A 12,128-nucleotide genomic window follows, 5' to 3' on the forward strand; every position below is an offset into this window, starting at 1 on the left:
TTTGTTTGGTACAAGATATTATTTTATGAAAGGATGTATGCAAAAGATCTTAACAATGTTGGAGCCTTGATTCCTTGTCAATCTCTTGCATTTCATATGAAATTGAATATGAAGACTGTGTTAATAGTAGAATAACCTGATGTGCCTGGTAAACTGATTTATTTGCTATGGTTCAGAAGTTTAAACTAATTTACAGTCATTGATATACGGATAGTCTAAATAGAGTTTGCATGGTTTTAATTATTATTATTATTGATGATGATTATTATTATTCATGTGATATTGATCTTTGTTTTATTTATTTCTTGACAGGATCTTGAGATTGTTTATTCCTACTTGCATGGAATGGAAGCCCTCTCTAACCTTAGGGAACACCAGCTGAGGTAAGTCATAGTCACTAAATCTGGTGACTTTAGTAGACAAAATGAGGATCAGGCTGACTGATTTGGAAATGTCTCCACTGTGATATTTATCCTAGTAGCTGTAATGGGCTGTGTGCCTTTATATGTTTTTATACTTCTTCCCCTGAACTAAACATGGGCCAGTGAATGGCAGCTATGGAAATGCGCCATTCCGGATTGTCTCACCAGCTGTGTATAGCTCAGGAGCATAAGTGTATTGTTGCTCGGTTACATACTTTAACTATGTATTTAACCACTTTTTGCGGGTTAAACATGTAATAGTAAAATGCTCTTGGATATTAAAGCATTTTACCATTGCATTATGATTATTATAATCCTTTAAAGGATTATGTCATGCATTAATATTTTGTTCTTTAAATAAAATATGTATATATAATTTAAAATTTTCTAAATAGCAAAAGGGGGGATTGATGTAAAACTGGCTGTGGATGGAATAGAGGCACAAAATGAACACAAAATAAGTATTTGGCACAGAGAAGCCGTCTGTATTATGAGTAGATGAGTGATATCAGAGGGTCCCAGATAGTTTTCCCTCTTTGGCCTTGTGATATTCTGGGACTTACAGTTCCCAGTCACAATTGGATACATTTTAGATGCATTTGGCGGGAATTAATGGGGGCAACTATTGGTTTGGTGCCCGAGTTTGTCAAGCACTGCTATACACATGCACACATTCTACATACACCACATAAAGCAAGATCAGACTATTTAAAAGGGTTTCTTGTTGGATCTTTGACATTAACTTATTAGCTGCTTACCTGAATATATTCACAGCCTTGCATGTTGTAAACCCTCCAGTAAGTTTTTGTTAAATATGTTCTTACTTTAATTAGTAACTAGGATAAACATAACATAGGAATGTCCAGAGACCAACAATTTTCTTTACCACAGATTTTGTTTATAATGGTTCAAATGATTTGTTTAAAGGGACAGTCTACACCAGAATTGTTATTGTTTTAAAAGATAGATAATCCCTTTATTACCCATTCCCCAGTTTTGCATAACCAACACAGTTATATTAATATACTTTTAACCTCTGTGATTATCTTGTATCTAAGCCTCTGCAAACTGCCCCTTTATTTCAGTTCTTTTAACAGACTTGCAGTTTAGTCAATCAGTGCCTGCTCCCAGATAACCTCACGTGCTCGAGCACAGTGTTATCTATATGAAATACATGAACTAACACCCTCTAGTGGTGAAAAACTGTTAAAATACATTCTGAAAAGAGGTGGCATTCAAGGTCTAAGAAATTAGCATATGAACCTCCTAGGTTAAGCTTTCAACTAAGAATACCAAGAGAACAAAGCAAAATTGGTGATAAAAGTAAATTGGAAAATTGTTTAAAATTACATGCTCTATCTGAATCATGAAAGTTTATTTTGGCCTAGACTGTCCCTTTAAGGTAACTATAATATTTACATGAATTTACAGGTTATGTTTCTAATGCTATAGTTAGTTTAGGTACTGCACCATGTTTGTTGTTTTTTGTTTTACACAAAACTGTTAGTTTTAAAATGATTGAATACAAAATAATAATGAATACATATGCACACATTCTAATCTGGAACAACGTTCTTATATTGATGTGTTTTTCAGTAATTAAACTGGAAAGAAAAGAATGGAGTTGTGCTAGGACACAAAATTATATATAATCAGTGACTGCAATTAAAGGCACTGTGTGGGCTGTATGAGTAATTTGGCAGGTTCCATTTTTTTTCATTACCTGGCACAATCTTCTGCTCATAAGCTGGTTATAATTTCTTCCTTTTGTTACTTTTATTTGCAGATTTTAATTGTTTTAACTTTGAGCACTTTATTAAAGGCACAGTGTACCCTACACCCCCCCCCCCCCTTAATTTGTTCCCTAAAATCAATTTTACCCCTGAAGTGTATCAAATAGTTTTTCCTATTGACCCTTTTATCTTTATTTTGGCATTTAAAAACATATTTTGCCTGTGGTATCCCTACCTATAATTAAAGTTTGCTATTGAAAAGCTATGTAAACATAGCTAGCAGAATAAATTACATTCACAGTGGGGGTTACGAGTGAGAAGTAATAAAATGTTAATTTTAAATTGAATTGTTCTCTCTATGTATTGGGCTTTGGTTTACGGACAGAGATAATATAAAGAAGCATGTGAGTGTACAAAAAGTAATAAAATATTGAGATCTGATTTTCCTGCAAGCTCGACCCATTTTAATGTGGTGTCAAATAACAAAACCCACTATTTCATATAAAAAACTAAGATAAAGAAGCATTTTTCCTTCTTAAGAGTCCATAGTTGCCACCAGAAGGAGGTCAAGAACCCTCACAAAAGCTTTTAATCTCTCCCACCTACTCTTCCACTCAGTTTGTTCTTGGCCTCCGAGAGAGGTTGGAGAGATGCTCTGCAAGCAAGATTTTATTATTTTCTATCTACTTTAGTTATTGGGAGCTCAGACTTGACTTGAGACCCAGTACCCCTCTTTCATCTTTGCTCAGGGAAGACTTTAGGATAATTTCTCCAAGATTATGAGTGAAACAGGGGTAAAGGAATACCTCAGTTATGGCATGTTTTCCTGCCATAATTGCTCTCAGTTGTTGTGGGGACCCCATCTCTTAGCCGCCACCTGATGGGTTACAGGTATATCCAATACAGTATATTTACTTGCAATGGATAGGCTCTCTACTGGATCAGCATTCTGTAAGGGAGAAAGGCCACAGCAAGCTGGTAAGATACAGTGGAGGGGTGCTGCAGTCCAGGTAAGTGACTCAGACACTAAACACAGCCCAGGAACTATCCCTAGTACTCTCCTTTTATAGTTACTACATATTTGCTGCTGAGGGGTAATTAGGTGATTTTTTTCTGAAGGTAAACCATTTAGGTGTTTTCTGACTTCTGGGTTTCTGAGGTGTACATGTAGGCTGTGTCTTGTATTTTGGGTAAATACACTTGCTATTTAAAATTCTGGAATATATCTTTTTTTCCATTTACTCTGTTGTGCTTATTATTTTGGAGTCATGCCTGTACCCCCATCTAATATGACTGACCCATTGGGAGAGACCAATAGGGAACATACTGCAGTCCAGTATCCCTGTTTATTATGCAAAACTGTTCCAGTGGACCAAATTCACCAGTTGTTTGCTAATAGTCCCACATCTCTAGTTCGTAACCCATAATCCTGTCAGTATGACACCTGACAGACTTTAGTGCCCATGCCTATTTATGTGGTTCAAGGGGATTCCACTGTCTTTTCTCCAGAGTTTAAAACAAGTCTTCAAAAGACTATGACAGAGTTTTTAGCGGCTATCCCTAAACAAAGTAAGCGGAAGGGAAAATCAGGAGATTTACCTTACACCACCTGTAATACACAGGGTCCCATACCCCAGGCTCAGTTACCACCTAGCTTAAAAAGCTCTGACTTGGCTGAGTCTCTTTCTAAAGGGTTCTGATGGTGAAATCTACTCTGAGAACCCTGAACCAAGAAATGAGCCAGAGACAGATTCCACATTTAGATTTAAAGTCGACCATATCCGCTTCCTGCTTCAGGAGTTTTTGAATACCTTAGAGCTATGAGAAGCGAATCCAGTGGATTCCAAGCCTGTAAATAAGTTGAATCAGGTCTTTAAAGCTCCGCCCAAATTGCCTAAGGACTTTAAAGCACCAGGCTTGGTTACAGAATATATAGCCAAAGAATGGAAGAAACCAAGCATTTCTTAGGCACCTTCTAAAAGGTTCAAAAGAATGTATCCTCTTTAAGAAAATAATTTAACAGCTTGGGAAGTAGTCCCTAAGGTTTACTGAGCAAGACCGCACTACTATTCCTATGGAGAATAGTACTTCATTTAGGGATCCAATGGACCGCAAATCTAAGTCCTTGCTTAGGAAATTAATTTCCCAATCAGCTCTTCAGCTTAGACCTGCAGAAGCAATCACCTGTGTGGCCTTCCTTCTAGTATGAATATTATTTCTCCAATGGTTTCTGATCAATCTTCTGAGGATATTCGCAACTGTATTTAAGTCCTTAAGATGGCTAATGATTTCAGTTGTGACGCAGTCTTTGAAATCCTTAAAATTGATGCCAAGAATATGTCCATTGCTGTTTTATTTAAGGAGAGCTTTATGGCTTAAATAATGGTCAGCTGATATGGTGTCTAAAAATAGGCTATTATCAGTCCCTTTTGAGGTGACAATGCTTTTTGGATCAAAATTGGATTCTATTATCAGAACTGTCACTGGGGGAAAAGGGGCTTTTCTGCCTCAGGACAAAAAGTATAAGGGGAAGTGCAAACAAATTGTTTTGCTCTTTTAAAGATCCAAATTTTCCATACAACCAGAAGTCTGAATCATGCAAGCCTTCCTGGAAGCCAGGATCTTCTTGGTCTCAGAACAAACATGCCAAAAAGCCCAATTCCAATCAGAAATCTGCATGAAGCGACAGACTTCTGTTTAGAAGATCTTCTGGTAGGGGGCAGATTGAGTCAGTTTCAGAAGGCCTGGTCTTGATCAGTTCAGGATCTCTGGGTTTTCAATATTTTTTCCCAAGGTTATCGCATAGGCTTTCGCACCAGTTCTCCTGGGAAACGTTTAATCTGTCTCACGTTTGCAAAGGATCCCGTGAAGGAGGCTGCCTTTGTTCAATGTGTTCAAGATTCAGAGAACATGTGAGTGATCCAACCTGTTCCAAAATCTTAACAGGGACAGGGTTTCTATTCCAACCTCTTCGTTGTCCCAAAGAAGGGGGCACCTACCGTCCTATCCTGGACCTTAAGACTCTGAATAAATTTGTGTTCAAAATGTAAATGATCCATACCATTTTCCCTCTGGTTCAGGAAGGTCAATTTAAAATAACTTTAGATTTAAAGGATGCATATCTACACATCCCGATTCACAGGGATCATTTTCAGTTTCTAAGATTTGCTTTTCTGAACAAACATTAACTATTTTTGGCCCTCCCCTTTTGTTTGGCCACAGCCCATTGTATCTAAACAGTGGTATTCGGGTCTCTCTTGGCAGTGATCAGAGCACAGGGAATCTCCATTGCCCCTTATTTGGATGTTTTGGTCAAAGCTCCGTTTCTTTCTCTAGCTACTGCCCATACACACAGAATGGTATTTTGCCTTCAGGAACATGGATAGAAAATCAATATCTCCAAAATGTTCTTATCCCCAGCCACAAGGGTGTTTTTTCTGGGAGTGATAATAGACTCAAATGTGCTTGTTTCTCACACATACTCACAGAACCAAACATGTAGCACGATGTATAGGTCTTATGGTGGCAGTGTCAGAGGCAGTACCTTGTGCTCACTTTCATCTTCGTCTTCTCCAATTGTCCATGCTTAAACAGTGGTCAAAGGATTGTTTCCTGCTGGAACCGCATATAGAGCTCTGTCCTTCAGTAAAACTATCTCTCTCATGGTGAAGGGATAGTCCCTATTTGACCCTTGGAGCTTCATTTCTTCGACCTATCTGGACCATAGTCACTACGGACACAAGTCTGATGGGTTGAGGTGCTATTTGGGAGTTCAGGAGATCACAGGGAGTATGTCCCCTCAGGAGGCGAGGTTAACTATTACCATCCTAGAACGAAAAACAAAAATTTATTTGATTCCAGTCAGACGTCACTACTGTGGTATACATCAAATATTAGGGAGGGACTCTTAAGTCCCTTAGCTATGTGGGAGGTATCTCACACCACTGCACCCTATCATTCACATTCCAGGAGTGAACAACTGGGAAACAGATTACCTAAGTCGTCAGTCCGTCCATCCAGGAGAATGGTCTCTTAATCAAGACATGTTCCATTATTTAGTCCTGAGGTGGAGTCTTTGAGAAATAGATCTAACGGCATCCAAATTGATCAGCAAACTTCCAGTTTATTGCACCAGCTCAAGAGATCCAAGTGCTTGCATAATAGATGCTCTAGTGTTTCCCTGGAACTTTCCACCGGCCTATTTATTTCCTCTTGTTTCAGTAATTGTCATAGCTGTGGCGTGGCACTGTAGAACTTGGTATGCGGACCTAATTCAGATGTCTTCCTATCCTCCATGGGCTCTACCCCTAATGGAAGATCTGCTGTTTTAAGTCCCCTTGTATCATCCAGATCTTAAACCTCTGAATTTGATGGCGTGGAGGTTGAATGCCTAGTTCTCAGAAACAGAGGTTTCTCAGATTCTGTTAATTTTACTCTACTGCAAGCCAGAAAGCCTGTCACATGGAGAATTTATCATAAAGTTTGGAAAGCTTACTTTCTTTGGTGTTCTTTGGCTACTTTGGACGACTCTGATATGCCTGTCGTTGTCTACCCTAAGAAATCTAGTTAACTTAATAAATACTACAATGTTTCTTCCTCTGTTCAAGTTTCTCCTTTTCCAAACCGTGCAACGAAGATTATTGCACAGGAATGGGAGAAGCCAGGGATACCTTTTTCCCCCTCTCCTGTTTTTAAAAAGATGTTTCCTGTTGCTGACTTCATTAAAGATTCATGGCACACAGTGCCTAAAGTAGAAGGGGTCATTTCTACTCTGGCTATGAGAACTGCTATTCTTATAGAGGATATCTGCTATTTTAAGGATCCAAATGGACAAAAAGCTGGAGGCTTATTTGAAGAAGATGCATGTTCATCAAGATCTTCAATGGAAACCTGCAGTTTGTATTGCCACTGTTTTAGGTGCGGCATCCTATTGGTACAATGCCTTGTGTGATTCTCTTCAGGTAGAGACTCCCTTGGAGGAGATCCAAGACAGGATTAAGGCTCTCAAGCTAGCCAATTCCTTTATTTCTGATGCTATCATGCAATTTATTAAACTGGGAGCCAAGATATCTGGCTTCGCTGTGCTTGTCCACCGGGCGTTGTGGCTGAAATCTTGGTCAGCTGATGTGTTACCTCCAAGTCCAAGCTTCTGGTGCTTCCTTACAAGGGTAAGACCTTGTTTGGACCTGGTCTGGCAGAAATAATTTCTGATATTACGGGAGGAAAAGGGTCTTTTCTACCACAATTACAAAGGATAGTCTTCCTCTTCCAAACAGGAACAGTCCAAGTCTTCTTGGAAACCCAATCAGTCTTGGAACAAGGGGAAGCAGTCAAAGAAACCCGCAGCTGAGTCTAAATCAGCATGAAGGGTTTGCCCCTGATCCAGTATCGGATCAAGTGGGGTCAGACTTTCTCTGTTTTGTAAGGCTTGTATACAGGATGTCCCAGATCCTTGGGCTGTTGACATAGTATCTCAGGGTTACAAAATAGAATTCAAAACTTTTCCTCCCAGAGGCAGGTTCTACCTCTCAAGATTATCTGCAGACCAGATAAAAAGAGAGGCATTCTTGAAATGTGTTCGAGATCTTTCCTCCCTGGGAGTGAGAGTGCCAGTTCCAGTAAAGGAACAGGGCATATGATTCTATTCAAATCTGTTCTTGGTTCTCAAAAAAGAGAGAAATTTTCGACCTATTCTAGACTTGAAGTGTCTCAACAAGTTTCTCAGAGTACCGTCCTTCAAAATCGAAACCATTCGTTCCATTCTTCCTTTGGTCCAAGAGGGTCAGTTCATGACGACCATAGACCTGAAGGACACGTATCTTCCACAAGGATCATCACAAATTCCTGAGATTCGCTTTTCTAGACAAACGCTTTCAGTTTATGGCTCTTCCGTTTGACCTTGCCACAGCTCCCAGATTTTTTTCAAAGTTTCTGGGGGCTCTCTTGGCAGTGATCAGGTCTCAGAGAATTGCAGTGGTACCCTACCTGGACGACATTTTGGTTCAGGCGCTATCTTTTCAACAAGAAAACTCTCATACAGAGATCTTGTTGTCTATTCTACGTTCCCAAGGATGGAGAGTGAATCTGGAAAAGTGTTCCCTTGTCCCAGCTACAAGGGTAGTTTTCTTAGGGACCATAATAGATTCCAAATCTATGAAAATATTTCTGACAGAGGTCAGGAAGTCCAAAATTCTCTCGTCTTGCCTCTCTCTGCAGTCTACTGTTCAGCCATCAGTGGCTCAATGTATGGAGGTAAGTGGTCTGATGGTCGCTTCCATGGACATCATTCCCTTTGCTCGTTTCCATTTGAGAGCTCTGCAGATATGCATGCTCAGGCAATAGAACGGAGACCATTCAGATCGGTCTCAGAGGATAGATCTAGATCAGTCGACAAGAGACTCTCTTCCATGGGGGCTTTCTCAGGATCATCTGTCTCAAGGTACATGCTTTTGGAGACCTTCCTGGGTGATTGTGACCACGGACGCCAGCCTACTGGGCTGGGAAGCAGTCTGGGACTCGTTAAAGGCGCAGGGACTTTGGACTTGGGAGGAGTCTGCCCTCCTCATAAACATCTTGAAGTTGAGTGATTTACAATGCTCTGATGGCTTGGCCTCAGTTGTCCTTAGCCCGGTATATCAGGTTTCAGTCGGACAACATCACCTCAGTGGCTTACATCAACCACCAGGGAGGAACTCGGAGTTCCTTAGCCATGAAGGAGGTGGCACGGATTGTTCAGTGGGCGGAAGCTCACTATTGTCTTTCTGCCATCCGCATTCCAGGAGTGGACAACTGGGAAGCGGATTTCCTGAGCAGACAGACATTTCATACCGGGGAGTGGGCTTTCCATCCGGAGGTGTTCTCCAGGTTAATGGGGGGTGCTGGAGTTTGATCTGATGGCGTTTCGGCAGAGTGCCAAGCTTCCAAGGTACGAATCAAGGTCAAGAGATCCACAGGCCGCCCTGATAAATGCTCTGGCGGTTCCTTGGGATTTCAGTCTGGCATATCTGTTTCCTCGGTTTGCTCTCCTTCCACGAGTCATTGCTCGTATCAAACAGGAGAGAGCATCGGTAATTCTAATAGCTCCTGAATGGCCTCGCAGGATCTGGTATGTAGACCTAGTGAAGATGTCCTCTCTTCCAAGTTGTAGTTTTCTTCTGAAGAAGGACCTTCTAATTCAGGGTCCATTACTTCATCCAAATCTCGTTTCTCTGAAGCTGACTGCTTAGAGATTGAACGCTAAGCTCTGTCTAAGTGTTGTTTTTCTGACACGGTCATTGAGACCATGATTCAGACTCGCAAACCTGTTACTAGAAAAACGTACCATAAGTTATGGCGTAAATACCTTTATTGGTGTGAATCCAAGTGCTATTTTTGGAGTAGGTTCAGGATTCCTAGGATTTTGTCCTTTCTCCAGGAAGGTCTGGAGAAGGGGTTTGTCAGTCAGTATTCTGAAAGGTCAGATTTCTGCATCGTCTATTTTGTTACACAAGCGCCTGGCGGATGTGCCAAATGTGCAATCTTTTTGTCAGGCCCTGGTCAGAATCAGGCCTGTGTTTAAGCCTGTTGGTTCTCCTTGGAGCCTTAAACTTGTTCTTAAAGTTTTGCAGCAGGCTCCGTTTGAGCCTATGCATTCCATAGATATTAAGTTGTTATCTTGGAAGGTTTTGTTTCTTATTGCTATCTGTTCTGCTCCGAGAGTCTCAGAACTCTCAGCTTTTCAGTGTGATTCTCTTATATGGACAACTGTAAAAAACAGAAACAGAGGCGCCACATGTGTAGATCAATATATACCAAGATGTAAATCTGGACAAGACACAGGATACTCACAAACGTGAAGGCACTCTCTTGTGCCTGTTAGAGGCAGGCTGGTATTCTAAACAGCAAACCAGCTGGCTGTGTATACGAATCCCCGTCGTGATGTCCTGGAGAGATGGATGTCCTGCAAGGCAGTCCTTGCCTGGATAGTATCCTAAAGGTTGGAACAAGGGAGAAAGGCTGGACAGCCTTTGGGTTACTTAAAAGAGATTGATGCACACACCAGACTTAGTGAATCATAAAACTAGCATTTATTATACAGAATAAAATAGCCAGTAATGTAGCACATTACAGCTGGTGTGTTAAAATCACAAGGTATGACTAGTCCATTTTCTAACAAGACTTGTAATGCTAGAAGACTGTCATTTTCCCTCTTAGGGATCGGTAAGCCATTTTCTTAGACTCATAACAGAATGAAGGCTTATTAATGGGCTATATACTGGTTTACACTATTGTGGGCTAAATCGATTGCTTTATTCGATATTTATATGTGGTTTAAAGTGTTTTTAGAACTTGAAAAGAATTGGTAACGTTTTTAAGCGCTAGGCAGTCGTTTAGACACCTTTCCCAGTCAGAAAGGGCCTTTCACTCTAGTAGGCAGAGCCTCATTTTCGCGCCTTAATTGCGCAGTTTCTTTTGGATGCAGTGCATGCAGCTTCATGTGAGAGGGTCCGGTGGCCATCAAAAACGTTCCTGGAAGGCTTATTTCTGTGGCGAATAACCCCCAAGGACAGGTGAAGCCGCAGCAAACGCTGTGGCTGGGACTGTAGTGGATTTAAAATGGTAAATTGTTAAAACAGCTCCGGTTTCCTCATTTAAGGGGTTACAAGCCTGAAATTTGGGGTGCAATACTTTTAAAGCATTAAGACACTAGGATGCAAATTTGGTAAAGATCTGAGTTTTCCTTCATAGTTTTTCACACATTCAGAAATAAAGGTTGCTCTGTTTAACATTTAAAGAGACCGTAACGGTTTTGTTTAAAAACGGTTTTATTGCATTAATAGCCTGTGTAAGCCTGTCTAACATGTCTGTACCTTCAGATAGAACATGTTCTGTATGTATGGAGGCCAAGGTGGTCCCCCCTTCAAATGTATGTGATAATTGTGCCATGGCGTCCAGACAAAGTAAGGACAGTACTGTCACTTTTAATAAGGTTGCCCAAGATGATTCCTCAAATGAAGGTAGTGGGGATAGTTCATCATCCTCTCCTTCTGTGTCAATACCAGTTATGCCCGCGCAGGCGACTCCTAGTACATCTAGCGCGCCAATGCTTGTTACTATGCAACAATTAACGGCAGTAATGGATAATTCTATAGCTAATATTTTATCCAAAATTCCAGCATTTCAAAGAAAGCGTGATTGCTCAGTTTTAAATACAGTGGAGCAAGAGTGCGCTGATGATAATTTATCTGTCATACCCTCACACCAGTCAGAATTGGCAGTGAGGGAGGGTTTGTCGGAGGGAGAGATTTCTGATTCAGGAAGAGTTTCTCAACAGGCAGAACCTGATGTTGTGACATTTAAATTTAAGTTAGAGCACCTCCGCGTCTTACTTAAGGAGGTACTAACTACTCTGGATGATTGTGACTCTTTGGTCATTCCAGAAAAATTGTGCAAAATGGACAAATTCCTAGAGGTCCCTGTGCACCCTGATGCCTTTCCGATAACTAAAAGGGTGGCGGACATAGTGACTAAGGAGTGGGAGAAACCAGGCATTCCTTTTGTCCCACCTCCTATATTTAAGAAACTGTTCCCCATGGTCGACCCAAGTAAGGACGCATGGCAAACAGTCCCTAAGGTTGAGGGGGCAGTTTCTACGCTAGCCAAACGCACGACTATTCCCATTGAGGACAATTGTGCTTTCAAAGATCCTATGGATAAAAAATTGGAGGGTTTGCTTAAAAAGATTTTTGTTCAGCAAGGTTTCCTCCTCCAACCAATTTTGTGCATTATTCCTGTCACTACGGCGGCGTATTTTTGGTTCGATGAACTAGAAAAGTCGCTCAATAAGGAGACTCCATATGAGGAAGTCATGGACAGAATTCACGCACTTAAGTTAGCTAATTCCTTTATTTTAGATGCCACTTTGCAATTGGCGAGGTTAGCGGCGAAAAATTCAGGGTTTGCAATTGTGGCGCACAGAGCGCTCTGGCTAAAG

At 40.9% G+C, this 12,128-nt stretch overlaps 1 protein-coding gene across 9 annotated transcripts in view; it reads left to right on the plus strand.

Moving 5' to 3' along the window:
* RAPGEF2 (Rap guanine nucleotide exchange factor 2) overlaps nt 1-12,128 on the plus strand; it is a 652,959-nt gene that overhangs the window by 223,509 nt on the left and 417,322 nt on the right. For all 9 annotated transcript variants that reach the window (XM_053703785.1, XM_053703786.1, XM_053703787.1 and 6 more), the window contains exon 2: nt 313-383. In XM_053703785.1, the coding sequence (XP_053559760.1) occupies nt 313-383 (71 nt within the window). The remainder of the gene's footprint in view (nt 1-312; nt 384-12,128) is intronic.

Source organism: Bombina bombina, chromosome 2, assembly GCF_027579735.1.
Source record: "Bombina bombina isolate aBomBom1 chromosome 2, aBomBom1.pri, whole genome shotgun sequence".
In the NCBI taxonomy this organism is placed as follows: domain Eukaryota; kingdom Metazoa; phylum Chordata; class Amphibia; order Anura; family Bombinatoridae; genus Bombina; species Bombina bombina.